General features: G+C 42.7%; 1 protein-coding gene across 1 annotated transcript in view; it reads right to left on the bottom strand.

Annotated features, from left to right (window-relative positions):
• Positions 1 to 23,998, bottom strand: part of DCAF17 (DDB1 and CUL4 associated factor 17) — a 1,410,723-nt gene that overhangs the window by 271,988 nt on the left and 1,114,737 nt on the right. The window contains exon 11 of the mRNA XM_044075525.1: positions 21,210 to 21,297. Coding sequence (XP_043931460.1) covers positions 21,210 to 21,297 — 88 coding nt within the window. The remainder of the gene's footprint in view (positions 1 to 21,209; positions 21,298 to 23,998) is intronic.

The raw sequence follows: 23,998 nt of genomic DNA, 5'->3' as shown, positions 1-23,998 counted from the left end.
AGTCATCACTGCCATGCATTTGGTAAACACCCTGGAGGCTGCGGTGAGACCAAAGGGCAGGGCTCGAAACTGAAAATGACTGGCTCCCAGCCGGAAGCGTAGGTGACTTCTGGATGCCCTGTCCATCTTTATGTGGTAGTAAGCATCCTTGAGGTCGATGGAGCACATCCACACTTCTTTTCCCAACAATGGGAGAATAGACTGCAATGTGACCATTCGGAACTTGGACTTTTGCACATGGGTGTTCAATTGACTGAAATCCAATATGGGTCTCAGGTCCCCTGTCCTTTTCGGCACCAAAAAGAATTTGGAGTAAGTCCCTAATCTGATCTGGTCTGAGGGGACATGTTGGATGGCTCCTTTTTCTAGCAGCTTTGAAACTTCTGAAGCTGCGTAATCCCTTTGACTGGGTGGAACATCCGGGATTTTCTTGATTGGAGGGGATTTGACGAGAAGGGGATAACATATCCTCCGGAAATTATTCGTAGAACCCATTGGTCCTGGGTGATGTCTTGCCAGGCCTCCTGGTATAATGAGATTCGATCCTCGACTGGCTCCGGAAACGCACAATCGGGCCTCCCATCAGGAGCAGTGGTAGGGAGAAACATGAAAGGAATTGCGGTCTCCCGAGTTGCGGGAGCCTCCTCTGCCCCTAGGGTGGCATCTCCCTGAATAACCACCCCCCCCGCCTCTGGAGGGGGGCTCACCTTGTGCACCGGGAAAAAACCTTTGTGATTTTTTGAACCACATTTTGCCACCCCTCTGGGCCTTGGGATAAGGCCTAGAAGGAAGGGAAAAATGGACTCCTACAGCAGACAGAGTTTTTCCCTCCTGCTCGCACCTGGTGAGTGTGTCTTTCACTTTGGTTCTGAACAAAGAGGAACCATCAAAAGGGGCATCAGTGAATGAAGACTTGAAGGCCTCCGCGAAATGACAAAGGCGCATCCAGGCCTGCCTCCTAAGAGCAACTCCTGAACTTGTTGCCCTACTCGCTCCTTCGGCTGCATACGAGATTAGCCTCATGGAGGAGTTTGCAATGGAATTGAGGGTAGACATCTGAGCGTTGACCGTCTGGGCCTCCGCCTCAGAAACTATCCGTGAGAGTATCTCCAAGCTCCTTGAGGAGATCTCTCTGGAGCCATGTAAAGTGTGATAAATAATTCAGTGACTGTAAGGTAAAGGTTGCTGAAGAAAATGTACGCTTCCTGTTCCGGTCCATGGTCCTAGACTCCTTGTTAGCGGGATGGAAGGTGGAAGACGTCTCGGCTAATTCCTTCTGAGTGGCAGCTGCCACCACCATGGCATCCACAGGGACTCCCTTGGACAGAAATTCCTCAACAGGAGGAGCAGACAAAAATTTATTGGGTCTCCTGGGGACTGGTTCCACAGAGTCAGGGGTTTCCCATACCCTTTGACAAATCAAATCCAGAAACTCATCGAAGGGTGGAGATACCCAGGAAGCGGAGGGCTGAGCACCAAAGGCCATCAGGAAGACAGACTCCTCCTCGGAGGGGGCTTTGGATGGCCAGTCACCTTCTTTGTTTCAAAATCTCTAGGATGTCAGAGAAAGAAACATCCTCAGAGGATGACTTAGGGGACCCCTCTGATTCCTCAAGGTCGGTGTCTGATGTGAGAGACTCATCCTGGGAATCTATGTGCTTCCTCTTGCATGTCTTCTTTCTGGGTGGCTCCTCAGGCAAAAACTCTGAGGGGCCCTCAGAAATGTAGGGACCACTCATGGGGGTACCCTGAGGCCTTGGGGCTCCGCTGTCTAGAGATAGATGGTGATCAGAGACCTGCACCGGTGTAGTAGGGGACAGAATGACCGACCCGCATGATGCCACTGACGACCTGGCCAGCATGCTCCACATGGCCTCGAAGGCTGGTCCCCCCGAGTCCGAAGAACGACCAGCCTCCAAAGCCATGAGAGGAGTCAAACTTCCCCATGCCGAAGCACCGAGAGGGAGACTAGGAGCAGAGAGGTGTCCCGAAGCCTCTCCCTTGGGTCCGACTGAAGAATCCTGAGTCCTGAACCCCGTGGATGGCGCCGACGGGGTCAGAGCTGATGTCGGCACCAATACGCCAGGAGGGGCTGTTGGAACTGACCTAGGGACGTCACACGGAGCCGAGCACTCCAGCTCCGAAAGCTGAGATGTGCTTGGAGGAGGAAGTATCGAAGCAGGTTGAGGGACCGGCTCCGGAGCCGACTGGGTCAGAGCAGAGAACAATTTTGCCAAAACCGGTGACTGAAGGAGTCTCTACACCACTCTATCGACATCCACATCTGATAAGGTCCTGGAAGATTTGGTGGATAGAGAAGGGAGATCGACACCTCCTCTCTGAAGGGGACCTGCGAGGAGGGGATACTGGCCTAATGCTAGGCGATTGGCTCCGAACAGGTTCCAAGAAGATTGGAGCCGAAGCAGGTTCCATAACAACCGACACTTCCGGCGGCCCCAAGGACAATGGAGCCGAGGATGTCGAAGCAGACTTTGCTATTTTCTCCGGTGGCTCCGAGGAGACTGATGGAGCTGGAGATCTCTTTTTTGATTTAGAGGATTTTGCCTTAGAGCTGGAAGCACTCTCCAGACCCTCCTCAAAGGAGGGTTTCAGAAGTCCCTTCAAAATCAATTTATTCTTCCTTTCCTGAAGAACTCACGGACTAAAGGCATGACAAAAGCTGCACGACTCCTGGAGATGGATCGCTCCCAGACAATACACACAGAGTGTCCATTGGTAATGGACATTTTATAACTGCACCTAAAGCATTTCTTGAAGCCCGAGGGCTTGTGCTCCTTAGTATCTTTGGACATAGTTAACCAACAACAGTTAAGCACCAACAATTAACCACTGAATAAAAGAACCAACGGTCAAACAGTCACAAGGTGGGAATAAGCAAACAACAAACAGAATACCACAAGATCTCAGAGTTAAACGATCCTTAGACACAAACACAAGGTGGGCAGGACTAATACCTCTAATTTAAATGGTTTTTAGTCCCGGTAAACTTTTATGACACAAGGAAAGCAAGGGGACAGACTAGGTCCTCTAACTGAAAACGGGCCTAGCCCATTGGAAACAGCTAGTGGGATACCACAGAAAAGACAATCAAAAACACAACTTTTCCACAAGACAAGACAAAACACACACAATAGCTATTAAAATAGCTTTTTTTGCAAAACGTTTCTCTGATAAAGAAGAAAAAGGGCACTTAACCACAGCCAAGAGCAAGACCATGTCCGAGCTACACGAGTGGCAAATGAAATCTGGGGATAAGAGAACAGTGCAGCATGGGATACCATCTTAGCCCAGCCAATAGAAAGACTTCGAGCTAAAAAAAGTTTGGCCGAGTCGGAGCCGACATTCGGCTCCAAACCCACGGGTAAGAATGTGAGGCGAGATTGGACTACATAACATCCAATGGTTAACATACTGTCATCTAACAATACCAATATAGAACTTGTATCGCACACCAAGCTACTAGGTTTGATTGCAGAAGACCACCTGAAATTGGATCTCCACCTTCAGCAAGCCATAAAGAAGACACACCAAAAAAGAGGCTGTCTCTATACAGTAAAACACTACCTTAATGACTCTGCTAGACAAAACATAGCTACTCGTCTACTCCCCACCTTGTTATACGCCTCTCCTATCTTAACCAATCTCAACTCCTTTTTATTAGCCAAACTAGACAAATGCTCCAATAAAGCAGTCAATTTTACAACCAACAATACAGATCACATCACTACCCCTCTCTGAAACAATTAAACTGGCTTGAACTAAATAATTCTCGATTGCACTCACAATTAATTACAGCCTGCAAACTACTGCACAGCTCTGAACAAATACCCATCTCTTCATGCCATTATTTAACTTTACACTTCTAAGAGACCTCTATGTTCCACTAACAAAACCTTACTCTCCATAATTAAACCTAACAACAATGCAATATACTTCTTGTATTCACATTGCACTGCTAACAGCAGAATACAATCCCACTACACTTAAGAAAAGTATGTGACCTGAAAGACTTTAATGCCAATTTTGTTAGAAAAGCTCACCTAGATTCTGCAGTAGACTGCTGTGAGGGAAAGGTTAGTTTGTTTTTATTTATATTGCTTTCTTGTAATTTGCATTGCTTCATTGTTTTCTTCTTTCGGTTTTGTATATTGTGCATTTTCATTAAACTGTGTTTAATTGTATTCTGTATTCTATTGCATATTTAAACTAGGAAAGAAATCAGAGCAGTCTTTTGATTCACACAGAAATTACATTTTCCTTACTCTCCCACCTTGCTGCTGTTATGTTTTTAAACTCAGTGTCTCTAGTTGCCCGCCTTATGTTAAGTTGACCACATAATTCCTTTCCTCTCCACTTTCATTGGCTATTGTCAGTAAGCAAAAAAATTATCATTTTGTAAAGTCACTTCCCCTTCAGCTACTTAAATTCATTGGCCCTCCCACTGCATTTCATAGAGGCAGAATACTAAGTGCCCACTCCAGTGTAACCAGCCTTGCCCTTTTAAAATCAGTGGTTCTCCCCTTTGACTGCTACGGATTGAGTTACCCCTTTCATATCTAACTGCTTAGTGCATACTGCAACGGTTAGGATATTACCCATTTTTCTGTCTTACCTTTAAAATCTGCAATTTGGGGTCCAAGACCAGCAATCATTGGAAAGCCCACGTACTGCCTCTCAATAGTCACCTTTGGAATAGTGCTTCTGTTTCCCTCCTGGTGATAGAAGAGCAGAGTGACATTACTTCCTGGAGACTGCTGATCATCACAAAACCTGATAACTGTTTCATATGTGCCAGCTTGGAATTTGTGCTACTGTTTTGCTCTTGGTGACAGAACTAGCAGAGGGCATTGATTCTTGATGGTCTCTTACTGGGCAGTGAGTGTCTGTGTGGGGACCTTCCTGATTGGTCTGGTTGGTACTCAAGGCACCTGCCAGGAAAATGCCACAAAAAAACTAGAGAGACTCGTGCATCATCTGGGACAGGACTGTTGATCACCAAAAGGCCTGTGGCCTGCTTCTCATCTTGGGATTTGTACTACTGTTTTGCTTTTGGTTACAGAAGATGCAAAGGGGCATTGTATCCCAGCAGGATGAAGCTGTTTGAGACCAGCACTAGAAGTAGCCAGATAGTAGCCATTTAGGTGAATCCCTATTATCCATTAGTTTTGACAAAGCTAATTCTTTATTTTCAGTGAATGCTGCTTGATTAGCTACTGTCTAACTTAACTTCAGAATATCTCCCTCAATACTTCATCCATAAATCATCAGGGTCTACTATAGTAGTTTCCTTTCAAGAGTGTGGCAGTGCCCTGTATAGACGTAAGCACCTTCAGCTGACATTTTTCCTGTAAAAGCACTCTTGAAACTTCACCAATACCTAGTTGTACATAAGGCAACTAGTTTGTGCAGTGACAAGCACTACCTCAGAGTTGCAAACCAAACACCTCCAACTTATACTCTACATTCTCACTGCAATCATCTAATCAATAAAAAAGGGCCTGCTCCCATAGATATGAACTTTCCCACTATCTCCAACACCAGCTTGGTTGATATGGGTATCCTGGGGCAATATACAAATTGTGAAAATGTCACAATAAAGAACATAATATCATAAAGAGGGAATGTAGAAAAGAAGATTAGTAAAGCACAAGTTAAAAAATAGAAGCTGAAGTTATGGAGTACCTGCGAAGTGAAGGATTTGGTGTAGAAGATCTTACACAGCTTACATCACAGCAAGATGGAGCAAGTCTACAAAGTAAGGAGAAGCAGGAAGATCAGGAGACATCCGAAGGAGAAATATGGACATGGGAAAGAAAAAGAGATTTAATAGGGTGTAATATTTATGCAAAGGAGAAAGAAAAACTAACCAATACAAAAAGAGCAGCACCAAAGATATTTTAAGAGAAATACATAAGAAGACAGAGTAAAAGAAGAAAAGGAAATTAGTAATGGAGAAGCTAAAGAAACAGAAATTGAGGTTATGGAGTACTTGCGAAGTGAAGTATACAGTGTGGAACATCTAATTCAGAAAGCACCACAACAGGATAGAGCAACAGATATCCAAGTTATGGGGAAGCAGTGGAAGAGGAAGCAATTGGTCAGGTGCCATATGAACATATTTTGGAGCCTTCCACAGGAAACCAGTACAAATGTTCACCTAAACCTGGACAGCAAGGGAAGGAACAGGAATCTGTGGAAACTCTGATGCAGTCAATGTTGAGTACTAGGCCAGTGAGTTCCCATATGACAGAACAACGGATGGCACAGGATGAAACTGAAGAGAATGTGCCACAGGAAGATGCTATAGAACTTTCTATAGAGTGCCCACACGAAATGGAAAATAACAATGAGTTTAGAAGAAAATAAGCTAAGAGAAGAGTTGCTTGATTTAATAGAGACAGATATATTAAGATCAATGAAAGAAATAGATTGCAGAAGGTCAATAAAACCTAAAAAGTCAGAAGTTTGATAAAACAAATAAACACAGTAATTAGGACTGTCCACAGAGATCCATGCAATATAACAGAAGTAAACAGCATATAGTACTGTGCAGCTAAATTAATAACTGATACAGTTCTAACACAAGAACACAAGGGAGTGAGGGAAAGGGAGGGGAGAAATCGAATACCATCATGGAAATATCAAACTGAGAAAACTATAAAGCAGTTAAGACAAAAAGTGCAACTGTTAGAAGAATACAGAAGAGGGAACAGATCAGTAAAAATACTAAGAAAGATAGACGTGGTAAAAGCAATGTGCAGTATAAGAACAGACCAGGATCTATCATGCACTATCACAAATAACAAACTAAAAATCTCAGCACAAGTGGAAAAACTTAGAAGATACGCAGATAAATATAAAGGAAAAGTACAAAATAAACAATTTACCGATGACCGAAAAAAGTTTTACAGAGAATTGGGACACAAGGTAAAAGGAATTGAAAGACCACCAAAAAAAGAAGAAAGAGATACATTTTGGAGAAGTATCTATGAAGATCCTGAGGAACATAACAAAAGATGCTAAATGGATAAATGAAGTAAAAGAAAGAATAAGAAGTTTAAAGGTACATGATATGAAATGGGATGAAGTAACAGCCAGAGAGATTGAAACAAAGTTAAGAAAAGCCTCTAATCGGAAAACCCCAGGCCCAGATGCAGTACCTATCTTTTGGCTAAAAGTATTAACATCTTTGTACGAAGATTTAACCATGAGTAAGAACTATTTATACGTACACCCCAGACATACACCAACCTAGCTAACAACAGGAAAAACAATGCTCCTACTTAAGAGTGAACCTGCAAGCTACCCTAAAAATTATAGACCAATACCTTGCCTTCCGACAACGTATAAACTATACACAGGAATTGATGCCGACAGAGTTTATAGTCCTTTTGAAGAAAACTCAATTATGGCAGTAGAACAAAAGGGTAATGCAAGAAAGTCATGCGGAACAAAGGATCATTTGTTGTTAAATAAAGTCATAGTGGAGAACTGTAAAAAGGGAAGAATCTAAGTATGACATGGATTGACTACAAAAAGCATTTGATAATATCCCACATTAATGGATAAAAGAGTGCTTAAAATGTATAAGATACACCCTACACTGATCAACTGCATTACAGTGACCATGAAACAGTGGCAGACCACTATGCAATTAAGCCATGATAAAGGACAAATTATTATTCCAGGGATAAAAATTCAAAGGGGGATATTCCAGAGTGACTCTCTGTCACTGCTGCTATTCTACCTTGCCCTTAAACCATTAAGCTGTCCACTTAACAGCTTAGGTCATGGCTATAATTTGGTTCCTAGAAAACAACAAAGTGTAAAGACTTCTCATCTTCTCTTTGTCGATGATTTAAAATTGTATAGCTCATCAGATGAGGAACTGAAAGCACAACTGCCAAGTTGTCAAAACTTTTTAAGATGATATAAGAATGTCATACGGTTTTGATAAATGTGCAAAAGCAACCTTTAAAGCAGGAAAACTGCAGCACCAGGAAAACATACGTTTGGGACAAGAATGTGATATAAAAGAACTTGAGCAAGAGGGAGTGTATAAATGTTTGTGAACTGATGAAAGATCAACAATAAAACATGAACAAATATGAATAAAACTTAGTAAGGAATACATTAGAAGACTTAAATTAATCCGAAAATAGCACTGACATCTAGGAACAAAATCCAAGCCATAAACCAGTTTGCTCTTCCTGTCCTAACTTACAGTTTTGGAGCGAGTGATTGGCCCCAAAACATGTTAGATAGATTAGACAGAAAAACAAGAAGGATGCTTCATGCTCACCAAATGACTTATAAAAATCACTGTATACCAAGATTATATATTTTTCGTTCTGAAGGAGGAATGGGCCTCCTTGAAATTGATTACATGTATAGATCTGCAATCGTGGGACTCCACACATATCTGCTGACCTCACAAGACCCAAATGTAGTGAAAGTTTTGAAACATGAGGAGAATAAATCTAAGATGACTTCTCTGCTTAATCTAGCAGAAGCACATAGGCAACAAGCAGGAATGGAAATCAAACCAGAAGTAGATAAAAAATCAGGTAGCAACTGAATGTGCCAAAAAACTAAAGAAAGAATATAAGGTGAAGGACCAGATGAGAAGGCAAGAAATGTGGAAAATGAATAAATATAGTTGCAAGTATAGAAAACTTCTGGAAGAATCTCATATTGATCAGGAAGAAACGCAGGAATGGTTAAGGAGAGATGAATTCAAACCAAGAGATGAAAGGTTAATACTGGCAGCTCAAGATAGTGGGCTATGTACATGCTGGTTTACAAAGTCCATTCAGCATGTGGGAGAAACAGACAAATGTAGGTTTTGTAAAACCAAATTGGAAACAGTCGCACACCTCGCTGCTAAGTGTGACATATTAATGGCAGAAGGACTGTATACTGAAAGACATAATAATGTGGCAAGACTGTTGCACTGGGGATTGTGCAAACATTATGGTACTGAAGTGGCTGAAAAACACAAGAAACATGAGCAACAAAGCATCATAGAAAATGATGAAGTTTACATCACATGGGATAGAATAGTTGTGTAAAATCTTACCATAACCATAGATGTCCTTCTCTTCCTTTTTGCAGTATTCTTAGGGTGGGATTCTCAGCCTCAGGCGACCCAAATGTTGGCTCCTATACAAAAGCTTAAGCCTGGTTGCTGTAGGTGCGTTGGATGTCACAAGCAGGGCCAGAAACCAGGGACCTTAAATGTGATGTCTACACGCACAGACCTCAGAACTTAATTGCCCAGTCGGACGGTCCACTAGTATGAGACAAATGATGTCCACAAGAAGTGTGAAGTGCCATTTTCTGGTTAGTCTGACTGTAGTCTAGGTGGTGCTCCAAGGTGCCCTCTAGACAGGTCAATAGGAATGAAGCGGGATAGGTGGGGGAAGGAATACTGCAACATGGAAGAGAAGGACATCTATGGTTATGGTAAGATTTTAAACAACTATTCTATGTCCCTCTATTCCAATGTTGCAGTATTCTTAGTGTGGGAGAGTGCCACAGCTTAAGAAGAAGGAAGGGTGGAGGTAGAGGTAGCTGATTCCAGAAAGCCCTGTAGGATTGTCCTAGCAAACCCTGCTTTGGCTCTGGAGATGTGGTCCAATTTGTAGTGTCTGGTAAAGGTATGTATAGAGGACCACGTGGCCACATCCAAAATGGAGGCTGTATCCAAGCCTTTGAATAAGGCTTTGGAGGATGCCACGGCCCTGGTAGAGTGAGCTTTTACTCCCTGCAGTAGGTCCATACAATGGTGGGAGTAGCAGAAGTGGATAGTTTTTCTGATACAGCAGGAAATGGTTTGTTTGGAGACTGCCTTGCCCAGGGCTCTGGGGTGAAAGGATACAAAAAGCTGGTGATGGATTTTCTGATGAACTTAGTTTTGTCTAAGTAAAACCTCAGTTGCCTGTGTATGTCTAGGGAATGGAGTATCCTCTCACTGTCATTAGTGGGAGAGGGGAAGAAGGTGAGCAGGTGAATAGACTGGTTTAAAGACAGTTCGTTGACCACCTTGGGCATGAAAGAAGGGTTGGTACACAGGATCACCTTGTCCTTGTGGAAAATAGTGTAGGGTGGGCAAGCCATGAGAACTTGCAACTCTGACAGCCTTCTAGCAGTGGTAAGGGCCACCTGTAGGACCGTTTTCCATGTGCACATTTGGAGTGTTGCAGAGCTGGCTGCCTCAAATTGAGCCAGTGTTACGTCCCAAGGGGGTGGGACAGGTTTTCTTGGTGGGCTGATGTGCAAGACTCCTCTCAGGAATAATTTAACATCTAGCCTGGATAGAAAAGGGGGGGGCTAGGGGTAAGCAGGCAGAGATTGCAGATAGGTGGACTTTCACTGAAGAGTATGAAAGGCCAGCCTTGATAAGTTCACACACACAAGTTAGGACTAGAGGAACATCCACTAGAAAGGGATCCCTATGCTTTTTGAGACACATTTGGAGGATCCTTCCCATTTTGAAATGTAGGATCTCCTTGTAATAGGTTTCCTGGCTTCTCTCAGGACTGAAAGCACATCCTCAGAGGAGTGGTGTCTGAAGGGAATTAAAAGTTTATCATCCATAGTGTTAGGCATAACATCTGAAGGTGAGGATGAATGAGTGTTACCATCTGCTGTGCGAGTAGATCCACCTTGTGGGGTAACTTGTGGTGATTGCCCTTGGTGATAGATAGTAGTAGGGGGGAACCAGCAAGATTTTTGGTTGACGTAAGGGGGAAATGCATGTAGAAACCACCCCTTCCATGAAATGCTGAAGGCATCCACCCTCCAGGCTAGTGGGGAGTGGTCCTTGGTGCAGAATATTTTCAATTGTCTGTTCCAGGGGGAGGCAAACAGATCTACTTAAGGCGTGTCCCACTGGTGGATGATGTCTAGAAAAAGTTCCCTGTTCAACATCCACTCGTGATGTGGACAGGATGATCTGCTGAGAACATCTGCCTGTAGGTTGTCTTGGGATGGGATGTAGGTTGCCTGCAGGTATAAGTTGTTTCTGGAGGCTAGGTCCCAAATCTGTATTGCTAGCCTGCATAGGAGATAGGACTTGGTCCCTCCTTGTTTGTTGAGGTACCACATGATTGTGGTATTGTCTGTGAAAATTTGAAGGGGACCTGGTTGTAGGATAGGGGGAAAGGCTTTCAGGGCCAAAAGGACTGCTGTCATCTCCCTCACTTTGATATGTTTCTTCTTGAGGGTAGGGTGCCAGTTCTCCTGCACCTTGAAGACCCTTCATGGTAGCCTCCCAGCCCAGGTCCGATGCGTCTGTGCGCATGCATTGAGCTGGTGTGTATGTGTGTGTGTGTGGGGGGGTGGAAGGCGTGGGTTCATTACTAAGTGTCCTGGAATTAAAAGTGGCACAAATGGAACAATCAGTGTTAAGGTGTGACACTCCAAGACAGTAGATGTACTCCCTGTGGGTATCGGAGTTAGGGATCTTATGTCCACAGGAAGTGCACTTTTTAAAGCCTGTCAGCTTGTTGGTCATTTCTGAAGAAAAAAATAAAGGCTGAGATAGAAATCAAAGGCAGAAGCTGGAAAGTAAGAAGAAGAAAGAAAGATTTTTTTTTTTAAAGTTAACTACCAGTAATGGTAGAAGACAATAACCTCTAGAGGGTAGAAAAAAACTTGTAAGTGGTACAAACAAGTACCAACAATGGTACTGAAAAGGTTACCAAAAGGTAGAACAAGAGACGGGAAAAAACAGGGGGAGAAAAAGGCTATCGGTCAAGATACCCAAAAATAACAATCAGGAGAGAGAGGTGGGTGAACTTGAAAGATTAAAAGCAAAAAAAACTACTTACAATAAGTAGAAAAATACTCAAAAGAATTCTCAGAGTAGGATTCGTGTCTGTAGCTTTATGGCAGCAAATGAGATCTGAGATACAGCTTGCTGACTGAGGCATTATGGGTACAGGGAAAAGATCGTGAGGTGGATCCGAGTGTCTAGTGTATGCAGCTGAGTCAGATCCGATACTCAATCACTGAAGAATGAATGAAAAGGACAACATAATTTCATGACCTATCAAATCCCCTGGAATCACAATTTAACCATAGCCTCCAAACACGCTTTGCTCTTTACAAATGGAGGACAACAACCAACAACCCACTGCACAAAGGTGGGCCATCTAGAAACCTATAAGTCTCACTAGCCTCATATGCAAAGCCATGGAAATGATCAATAAACATCCAGACACTGGACCCAACCCAGTTTCGTTTTGTCAAGGGCAGGTCATGCCTACTCAACCTAGTGGACTTCTTTGAGAATTCCACCAAAGCAATGGAAGAGGGTAAAACAGTTCATGCTGGCTACTTTGACCTGGCCAAGGTATGTGACACAATACCCCACGTGGTCATTACTGACAAATTCAAGAGGTTAGGTAAAACCACTGACATCCAATGGATAGCCAGCTGGCTCACAGATAGGACCCAAGAAGTTAGAACTGGGAAGCCACCTCTACAAAGATGTCAATCACTTGTGGAGTCCCTGAGGGACTGGTCTTAGGACCAAGCCTTTTTGGCATCTACTTCTCTGAAGTCAAAGCTAATGTCAAGGGTCTCTGGCTGACCAAATTTGCAGATGACTGCAAATCAGGAGCATTAATACACTCTCCCGCCGACAGTAATGTTCTCCAAGAAGGGTTGACACAGACAAATAACTGGTGTTAGAGCCATGGACTTAAACTAAATGCCAAGAAATGCATAATATTATATCAGACATCCCTGGTAACTATCATACTAACAACATAACCCTAGGAGTTGACCCAGTAGTCAGGGAGCTGGGGACATATGTCGACAGTAATCTAGCCTTTGACCATGAAGTGTCTACAGCAGTGAGTAAATCATTCTATGTTGTGCAACTTATATATAAAGCTATGGTATCTAGGTCCAAGAAGGTCATTGTTCCACTGTATTCAGCATTTATCAGATCTATAGAACAGTTGTGTAAGAATTTTCCATAACCTTAGATGCCGTCCTCTTCCATGTTGCAATATTCATCACAGTAGGGAGGTTGCTGCCTGCAGCATCGGACATCTGGCCAGTATACCAAAGTCTTGGGAGCAGGGGGGTATGTGCAACATTTTAGGTCAAAGCCATAAACCAACGTAGGCTATACAAGTGACATCTGCACGTACCCCTTTCAAAATGGACTGCTGCATACAGCAGTACCCCTGAAGGTGGGAAGGAAAAATAAAAGGAAGTCCCTTCAGACTTACATGAAGACCAGACCATAGGGTACTTGATGGTCTGTGTCTGCTGCTGAGGTCAGATGGATAAAGGACTATGTCCCCACAGGTAATTAACAGGTGAAGAAGGTAAGGAGAGGAACAAAAGAGGGGGTAGGAGAGAGGGACTGAGTACTGCAATATGGAAGAGAAGGACATCTAAGGTTATGGTAAGTTCTTACACAACTGTTCTATGTCCTTCTATTCTCATGTTGCAGTATTCATCATAGTAGGGAGAGTACCAAAACTTTTAGGTATGAGCCTGGGTGGAGGTATGTGGCCCCTGGTCAATGAGACCTTGTAAGATAGATCTGGAAAACCCAGCTCTAGCTCTGGAGACTAAATCTAGTTTGTAATGCTTGATAAAGGTATGAACTGGAGCCCAAGTAGCAGCTTCTAAGATAGCGGCGTAGTCTAGCCCCTTGAAAAAGGCAGCCGAGGAGGCAGCTGCTCCAGTGGAATGGGCTTTAACATGTCCAGGTAAAACTTTGCCATGACTGGAGTAGCATGTACAAATGGTCTTAGAGATCCAAGAAGAAATGGTCTGTTTAGAGACTGCCTTCCCTAAAGCCCTTTGGTGGAAGGAAATGAACAGCTGGTCAGACTTTCTAATAGGTCTGGATTTGTCTAAGTAATACCTAAGTTGTCTGTGGAGGTCTAAGGAATGAAGATGCCTTTCTGAGGAATTCTGAGGTTGAGGGTAGAAAACAGGAAGATTAATGGTCTGATTCAGTGAGAGCTCATTAACCACTTTAAGCCTGAAGGAAGGGTTAGCCCTTAGAGAGACTCTATCCTTATGGAAGATAAGGTACGGAGGGATGGCCATCAGAGCTTGTATTTCTGATACCCTCCTGGTGGATGTGAAGGCCACTAGCAAAACTGTTTTCAAGGTATATAGTTGCAGGGATGCTGAGTGTGCTGGCTCAAAAGGTGGCAAGGTAAGTTTTTCAAGTACAAAATTTAAGTCCCAAGGTGGAGGTATTGGTTTGTGGGGGGGGGGTCTGATATGGAGTACCCCTTTCAGGAACAGCTTGACCTCCAACTTTGATGCCAAAGGAGGGACCAAAGGCAGACAAGCAGAAATGGCAGACAAATGGACCTTAACTGAAGAATACGTTCGTCCTGAATGAAGGAGCTCACACAAGTAAGAAAGGACCATGGGTACAGGAATGGTTAAAGGGCCCAGATTTTTCTTTTGACACCACTTGGAAAATATCTTCCATTCTGACACAATTTCTCCTGGTACTAGGCTTTCTGGACTCCTACAGAACATTGAGTACATCCTCTGAGTATAGGTGTCTGAAGGGGATTAAATCCCTTATCACCCATACAGTCAGTTTGAGATTGGTCACCTGAGGGTGTACTAGGGATCCCCTGTCCTGTGTGAGTAGGTCTAATTCGTGGGGTAACCTGTGATGACTGCTCCTGGCTAAAAGTTGGAGAAGGAGAAACCAATGCTGTCTTGGCCAAAAGGGGGATACCAACAGGATTTTTGGTTTGTTTCTATGAATTTGCAGAATGACCTTCTGAATTACTGTGAAGGGGAGAAGGCATAGAGATACATCTCCACCCAAGGAAAAGAGAAGGTGTCCACTTTCCAACCTTGAGGATGTGGATCCCTTGTGCAAAACAGAGGCATCTGTCTGTTTTGGGAGGAGGCAAACAGATCTGCTTGCGGAATAACCCACTTGTGAATAAGATCCAGGAACACCTCTCTGTGAAGCATCCATTCATGAGAGGGTGCTGAAGTTCTGCTGAGAGTGTCTGCCATAACATTTTCTGTTGAAGGAATGCACATTGCTAGCAGGTGAATATGAAATGCTAATGCTAAGGTTCAGATTTGTGTGGCTGGACTGCAAAGAGGGTAAGATCTTGCCCCCCTCCCCCCTGTTTGTTTATGTACCACAGGACAGTCGTGTTCTGTGATTACTTTCAGTGTGCCAGGGAGTAGGGCTATTTTGAAGATCTGCAGGGCTAGAAGAAGTGCCTTCATTTCTTTGATGTTGATATGGTCTCTTTGTCTGAGTGTAGACCATTTCCCATGCACAGTGTTTTGTTTGTGGTTGTGCAGTAGCACTGCTCCCCACCCTATGTCTGAGGCGTCTTGGAAGATCTGCTGTAAGGGGGGAGGTACCTGTAAGGGGGTTCCCTGGTTGAGACTCATGGCGGCAATCCACCATTGTAGATCTTTCTTCAGGCAAGGTAGGAGGGGGAGAGGGGGTTATCCAGAGGGTGAGAGTGTTGACTCCATTGCGTCTTCAAAACCCAATGGAACTTTCTCATATGAAGTCTTGCCATAGGGAGCATGGGAATCATGGAATTCCCTGGCTGGTAAGTAAGGCAGAGTGATACGATTGTTGAAGTAGAAGGTGAGGTCCATTATCCTCTGATATGGAATAAAGGCCTTCATCCTGTCTGCTCTGATCCTGCACCCCAAGAAGATTAGGTCTCGAGTGGGGGTGAGGTGGGATTTTTCCCTTGTTTACAGTGAATCTTAATTGTGCTAGGGTAGTGGTCACCTTTTGCAGATGTTGGTGGAGGGTTTGACGGTCCTGATGAAGAACTAACAGGTCGTCTAGGTATAGGTATATTTGAATACCTAAAGAAGCCAAAACAAACCACTGACACTAACGTGTGCAATTTAAAGCCATATTGTTAAAACACACAAAATTATGCACAATATGGCTTTAAATTGCAAATTATTTTTAGTACTGCGTTTTTTTGGCTGTGTAATTAACTTTTGCAGTTTAGAAGGTATGTTATTTCAGCTTAACATCATCAGCACTGAGGAAGGGTACTTTATACCTGAAAGCTTTGCGTATTTCGGATGTTTTTCTGAACATTGGACTAATATTAAAGCATTTTACGTTAGTGTCAGGGGTTTGTTTTGGCTTTTTTATGTATGTTTACCACTGAACTTTCACTCTGGCTGTGGTTTGGTTGTTATATCTGAATAACCTGAGTTCTGCAGTGAGCAATCACTGGGGCTAGGCACTTTGTAAACACTTGAGGTGCTGTGGAGAGCCCAAATGGTAATGCAGAAAATTGAAAATGCAAGGAACCTACTGAAAAGCGTAGGAATTTCCTGTAGTCTGGGTGTATAGGAATGTGTAGGTAGGCATCCTTCAAATCCAGAGCTACAATAAAGGCCTGGTTTGGGATGAGGGGTAAGAGTAGATGTAAAGTGAGCATTTTGAATGTGGGTATCTTGAGGAAAAGGTTGAGAACAGACAAGTCCAGAACTGGTCTCCAAGGACCATCTTTCCTTGGTACCAGAAACATTCTTGAGTAAAAACCCTTGTTTATTTGTTGAGAAGGTACCCTTTCTATGATGCCCTAACCCTGTAATTGCTGCAGAATGGTGGGAAATAGATGAATCTGGTTTGATGGAGGTTGTGGAATCCCCTGGACGGGGGTAAAAGTCCACAAAGTCATAAAATAACCTCTTTGAATGATGGAGAGGACGCAGTTTTCTGATGTGATTTTCCACCAGGAGGGTATGGAAAGGGTTAGACGAAGGGAGAGAGGCATGTTGGGATGTAGAGGTTTTAAGTCACAGTGGAGGTGGTCTGGCTTGGTCAGGTAATGTAAGAGGGTGTGGAGTTTTTCCTAGCTTGCCTTTGTCCCTTTGCCTGAGTTGAGGAGGAATGGGAAGACTGTCTTCTAACAAAGGAAGTCCTTTGTGAATAATTCTTATGATACCTGGGGATAGGTGACACCAGTAAATGCTTCAGATTTTGTAATTCCTTTCCCTTTTCTTGAAGGGATTTGAGGAGTTCTGCTGAAGCTGTCCAAAGAGAGCCTTGTTATCAAGAGGTGCATCTAACAGTTTGGTTTGCACATCCATAGGTAGGGGCTGCAATCTCACCCAGGAGTATCTCCTCAGAACAGAGCCCGAAGCTGCAGATTTTGAGGAAGCTCCCACAGCATCATAGTTGCACTTGATGGAATGCCTAGTCACCTGAGATGCTGTGGAAAGGATGGTGCTAAGTAGTCTCTTAGCTGGTGAATCTGGTACATCAGAAAGGAGAGCTGAAACTTTGGAGAGGGTGTCCAAGACATACCTAGCCATGTGGGTTTGGTAATTAAGGGCTCTAATAGCAAGGGTGGAGGAGGTATAGACCTTCTTGCCTAGCCTATCCATGAATTTGCTGTCCTTGCCAGTAGGGTAAAGAGCATATGAAGGCAGCTGTCTGGTGGATTTATCAGCAGAAACTGCTATAACTGCTGGATCTGCAGGGTTTTTTTATACAAGAATTGAGTGCCCTGAGGTACTTTGTAGAACCTGTCTGGATGTTTTGAAGCTGGGGGTTGGGAATCAGGGGCCTGTGAAGCAGCCAAAAAGGAATCTTGAAAGGCCGGAAGTAAGGGAGGTACAGCAGAAGGGGAGGGCTGTTCCATTTGCAATAAATCAAAGTACCTCTTCTTTGTGTCAGAAACATCAGAGGCCTACCATTTAAAATGTCCTCTCATGAGAGGGACTGTATCTCCAAAGGTAAATTCTTCTCTTAGAGACTCAAGAGTGATGGGATCCTCTTCCTCAGGAGTGATAAAATCTTTAGGGGAATCAATTTGTGAGCAGTAAGTCAAGGATTCCTCAGAGGAGGAATATTCTTCCTCTGATACCTCTAAGGCCTGCAGTGGAGGAGTAGCAGGTTGTGGTAACTGAGTCTGCAGGGCCTAGAATGCCCTGAAAAGGTTCTGAGAGAAAACTTCCAATCCAGGAACAGGTTGTTGTTCTGAAAGTTTTAACTTTTGTTTCCTCTTCAGAGGAGTGGAAGGCTGTATATGTTTAGACACTGACATCTGGGAGGATAGGAGTGTAGGAGTAAGGTCCCTCTGACTCCACAAGTCGTGGTTCCCCTCCACCATCAGTAGATGGTCTAACCTCAGTGGACGGACTCACTGTTTCCACCAACCCAGCTTCCACCGTGGTTCTCGGGATAGGTTGAGAAATGGAGGTCCGAAGAGATCCTGGACTTTCATCTGCCTCAAGAGTCTCACTAGACGCCTGAGGCACAGCATGGGAATCGGACCTAAGTTTTTTGGCTTTCTTCCAAAGTAGCTCATTAGACGTGCGTACCCCACCCTCCATACCTAACACAAGATGTCAAAGTCTTTGATTTTCTAAATATAATTAAAGTGTGGCCAGACGGCTGCAGAGAGTCTTAGGCACAAAAGATTTACAAATAGCACAGGATGTATGGTCATGGGCCTCGCTTAAACAACAAACGCACAGATCATGTGTGTCCTTGTGAGGAATTTGTCTAACACAAGCACACTTCTCCTTTCAAGTGGACATGTACGTCTGAGAAACAAGCAAAGATAACAAGAAAACCCAACAGGGTACTTATCTGTAGCGGTTGTCTGGAAAAATGAGCAATCTGCTTCCCAAACTGGAGAACAAGAGTCCGACGGTCATTATGCCAGAAAAATTCTGAAGGGGGTACGTGCAGACATCGCTTTTATAGCCTACGTCGGTTTATGGCTCTAAACTAAGACGTCGCATGTACCCTCCCTGCTGCAAAGACTTTGGTATACTGGCTGGATGTCTGGTGCTACAGGCAGCAACCTCCCAACTGTGATGAATACTGCAACATGAGAATAGAAGGACATCATCAAGTACAGTTCCCCCTTTGGTATATACCTAACCATGAGCATCCAACAACTGGAACATTTACAGATGTTCCACACTAAAAGAATACAGGGTGTAAATGTCCTCTGCAGATAGCCTCAAAGCCCTATCCCGGTATTCTGCTTTCTACAGGCTGTTGAGGGAAGATCTACACCTGGCATACAAGGGATCATCAGACCACTCTGATGGGCTTCTTGTACATTGGCAAAACAAACATTAGAATCCCATTTTAAAGAAAGACTTAAACCTTGCATGTGATATAAATAGGGCCAGCAGGAGAGACAGGTATGTATTCCAGAGACTAAGTCTTCACTGGAACAGGGTCTCTATCCATGTGAAGCAGAATTCTTCCATAACCCAATTCAATTGCAACTTGGACAACTGGATGCGAATGAGGAACTTCATCCCTGGTTTGGCACCTATATCTCTAATGGACTAAGGCAGCCTGTAAATGGTTTATCTCCCCGACGTCTATTTGTAAATATTTCATCTCCCAAGCCCCTGCTTACACTTGCCAAGGGTACCAGAGCTTGTCAGAGATTTGGGATGCATGGCTTGGCTTAAAAAGGCTCAAGTTGTTGTTAGCCTAGTACACACCCATGAACCTGTGAAGCAACATGTAATAGATAAAGGGCTCTGCAACTGAACCACCCCTGGTTAAAGTGGTACTAATAAAGCTAATGAATTAGTGCCATAGCTCTCTGCTGCACAAAACTTCATGTACTATTATCACAACTATACTCTCTCCTCTAACATCTAGTCTCCTTTATCTTCCTTGTGCCGTAACTTCTCCTTCCTTTCTTTGGACTACTCTAACTTCTCTTCCTATGTGCTACAGTTTGAACAAATCTTTATAGTAACAAATATTCTTATATAAAACCTGACAAACTATGCATATTGATGACATATTGCATGTACCTCCCTGTATTTAAAAAAATATTCATATACAACCCATGTAACTGTTATTTTTAATTAAAACTATTTGAAATGACGTAACTGACATCAAGACTGAGTAATGGAACTGTTGCTCATGAATGAAACTGAGTGTAAATGACTAAACAATGCAAATCATCTCCATAATGCCTGTATAATGGAACTTTTCTCTCCATGCCTCCGCTGAAAAAGGGCACAGCACAGTTGGACCTTCCCAGTAAACAAATGCTAATCAATCACTCAATAAATAAACAGTTCTAAGTACAAGTGCGTGCTGTGCTTCAAAACAAAACCTATTACTTCTGCATTGCTACTTGGGCAGTGTTACAACATTTTATTTTACACAGCAAGTATGGATTTGTATTATACAGTCAGATCATTCATGTCACATTTAAATTTTATCTCCTTGTAGAATCAGCTTTAAGTTACGTGGTGTAGGATGTTTCACGCTTTGGACTTAATTCTTTAATCACAGCACAAGAGACAGCAGTGGTGAATGTTTTGGTTGTGTGTTAGAATGCCAGGGTTTTCATTTCAGAGCTCTTTTGGAGCAAGGGAAGCATTACAATGCTTTCAATATTTTGAAAAGCCCCTTAAGTCAAACAAAATCAACCCATAATGTCTTCCACAACATTACACAGGCACTCATATTCTTTAGTACATAAACTTGGGCATGAAAAAGATTGCATGTCTACTTTTTGTTTACATATGCTTTTGCAACACTGACAAATTTCAGTAACACATAATCTCAATGTATTAGATCAAAAAGATCAATGACAATGTATTTCAAAACAGTCAACTGTTTACTATATAAGACGGTGATACAGTAACTCTGAGTATATCAAGTAATTAAAATACTGTGATCCTGTGCTTTCCTACTGTAACTCACAAGCTGTCATTGATTTTCTGTTGATTGAAATTTAGTGGACATAGCTTTGCATGATGGCAATATTACATACGGACTTTTTGCCTTTCTGAAGTTATAAAATTAGTACCTTCTAAATGGATAGTCTGACTGTCTATATGTGGAGACATATGCCTTTATGTAACAACTACACCTCAACTGATAACAGCATTACTGGTATGATGCTAACAACCTGCACCAACACATCGTATTTTCATGCACTTCACTAAGGTAATTGTATACGTCTTTCTGTGGTTAGGGCTAAGTTGTTTGTTTCTTCCTGAGATGTTGACCATTTGTGTCTGAATCTTCAATGTACCGCACTTCACTATTTTGGTCTTGATCACATGAACTACGACATATTTAACTGTTCAACAATAATAAGGTACACACATTACACATACGCAAACCCATATACAAGCATATATAAAATACAGCTAACAAAAATAATCAGCTTTACCTTGGGTTCTCTCCTAGCTTGGATAATAAAGTCTTCTGTCACTAGACAGTCACCAGACTCATTCTGCAAATCTGTCAGCTTCAAGACACTGTGAAGAAAAATGACATTTGTGAAACTGATGCATGATTGTATACATCAGATTGTTGTGTGAGACAGTTTATTAATTACAGAAATGTATGGAGAAGCACAGAGTTAGTAGGGAAAAATATATTAATAATCTAGCATATAAAGAATAGCTACAGAATTATTAATCACATGCAGTTTAATGAACACTACATTTAAATCTGCTTACACAAAACAGCATTTGATTTTATTTTTTAAAGTAGTTATCTTTTGCTCATGGTATGCTGCTGATGGAGTTAAATGCCCTGCAGCAAAATATGTTTTAGATATACTCCTCTTGTATCAGCTAATCAACTCAAAAGTCCACATTCAATAAGTCATTGGCTGGGAATTATTTCTCCCCCAATCAGAATTTGGCTTTTTTCAGCAAACTCTCACATTAATAGAAATTGGTGAACCCAACCAACATATGCCATGACAATGTGCCTGCTACAAAACAGCTCTTGTCCTTAGAACCTGCCAATCCACCCTCTTTGAAGAAGTAAACACCCTCCGATAACTCAAAAAAAAACTGCAAAGCTGTTCTGAAACTCTGTAACCAAACTTCTTGTTTTCCTTCTCTGGATTTAACTAATCGCCCTACTCATCTCTTGTATTATAATTTATTTTCTCATTAAATTTTAGAGTAGTCTCTCTGAGCTATTACCTTCTCTGCTAAATGAACACCGACTCTAATGTAATATGCAAAAACAGTGTTTGTCTCAGAGGTGTAATGTCATAACAAACAGCTGAGATGTACCTTTTTCCACAAATTGGCCTTTTTCAAGTGCCTTTTCTATCAGTTGGAAATAATTATGTACTTTCCTTCCTAAGGTTAAGTGAATATTTAAGCACTACACCTAACACTGGTAATTTAACTCCCAATGAAAGGCACTTGCCAGCTCAAAACCTTGAGTAATTGTAAGTTTTTGTTGGTCCAATAAAATGTATTTTATCACTTTTGCATTCATGTGTCTTTCTAAAATTAAATATGTGATATAAGAATATACAGTTGCCTGACTCGCATGGAACTCACAACAGCAGCTGCTGAATGAAGACTGCTACATCAGCAGCAGGACAACAGAGTAACATTTCCAAACTTATCAGGGGAGAATCTTTACTAGATCGACTTTTACAGTAAGATTATTACACAGTACATATAATGCTGAGTACCCTTCCTTGATAGGCCTCTGTTACTGCTGAATCTTAAACAATCCTTTATCAATACTGACAATGCCACCACATTGGAAGAAGCTGGAAGATCTCCTTAGCCAAGAGTTCAAATGGCTGAAAGATGGAAAGCAGAGTTCTCAAAGAAAGCACAGCTCAATGAGTAATGGCTTTGATAACACTGCTTAGTGAAGGTGTGTGCCATGAACTAAGCACAAATAGTAATAATGCACCCTACCTTCCCACATCAAGTGAGAGCAACTGGTCAATCTTCCTAAACTCATGCATCTTCTTCAGGTAATATCTGAGCTGCTAGGGCACACAAGTACAGTTGTGTACACTTACCATAAATGTAAATGTTCGAGTGTATTCACTATTGCAGTCATTACATTTGGGTTATCTGAGTATCAACGTCTTGGATCCCTGCATCGGATGCTGTCTCTTCTTCCATGACATCAGGTCATCAGGGGTATAAAGCATGCAGCCGATGCCATTACATCAGTTTTTCTTGCCCCAGATGTCAGGTGCCCCCTTAATGGGAAGCAATTATATAGAAGGTTAAACCTCCAACAAAAAGCAAATACACCAGAAAGGTGAAATACACTAAACAAGAAGAAAGGTAAAACCAAGAAAAGTCAGGGGGCTGGAGGGATGGTAACCAGGACTGCAACAGTGAATACACTCGAACATCTACATTTATGGTAAGTGTACACAACTGTACTATGTTCTTTGTGTTTCACTGTTGCAGTCATTACATTTGGCTAGATTTCCAAAGCTAAGGAAGGGAGGAGGAAGTTAAAGAGCATTACGACCAGCTATTAAGCCTTGCAAGACCGCAGTGGCAAAACCAGCTCTGGATTTAGAGAAAATGGGCAAGTGGTAATGCTTGGTGAAAGTATGTACAGAGTTCCAGATAGCAGCTTCTAGGATGTCCCTGGTAGGGACACCTCTGAAAAAGGCTGTAGAGGTAGATGCAGCCCTGGTGGAATGTGATCTTATCCCCTGTGGGTTAGGTTTTCCATGGTGCTTGTAGCAGAAATGAATGCAATGGCCTATCCACTTAGAAATGGTTTGCTTTGAAATGGCCTTCCCCTCTGCCCCTGCAGCAAAGGCAACTAGCAGCTGTTCAGTTTTTCTGAGAGGCTTAGTCCTGTCCAAATAAAATCTAAGTTGTCTGTGCATGTCCAAAGAGTGCAGTATTTATTCGCCTTTGTTCTGTGGATTAGGAAAAAAGGTTGGCAAATGAATGGACTGATTAAGGGCCACACTGGATACCACCTTGGGCATAAAGGAAGGATTAGTCCTGAGGGACACCCTGTCTGCATGGAAGATGATGAAGGGCTCCACTGCCATGAGGGCCTTTAATTCAGACACTCTTCTTGCTGAAGTGATGGCTAGAAGGAAGGCTGTTTTTCCAAGAAAGGAATTTTAACTCTGCAGTTGCAGCTGGCTCAAAAGGAGGTAGAGTGAGCTTTTCCAATGCAAAGTTCAGGTCCCAGGCTGGGGTAGGGGCTCTC

The sequence above is a fragment of the Protopterus annectens genome, chromosome 6.part1 (genome assembly GCF_019279795.1).
Source record: "Protopterus annectens isolate FY-2018-M chromosome 6.part1, PAN1.0, whole genome shotgun sequence".
NCBI lineage: Eukaryota > Metazoa > Chordata > Ceratodontiformes > Protopteridae > Protopterus > Protopterus annectens.
Note: the sequence above shows the minus strand (reverse complement) of the source record. Positions and strands in the feature narration are given on the sequence as shown.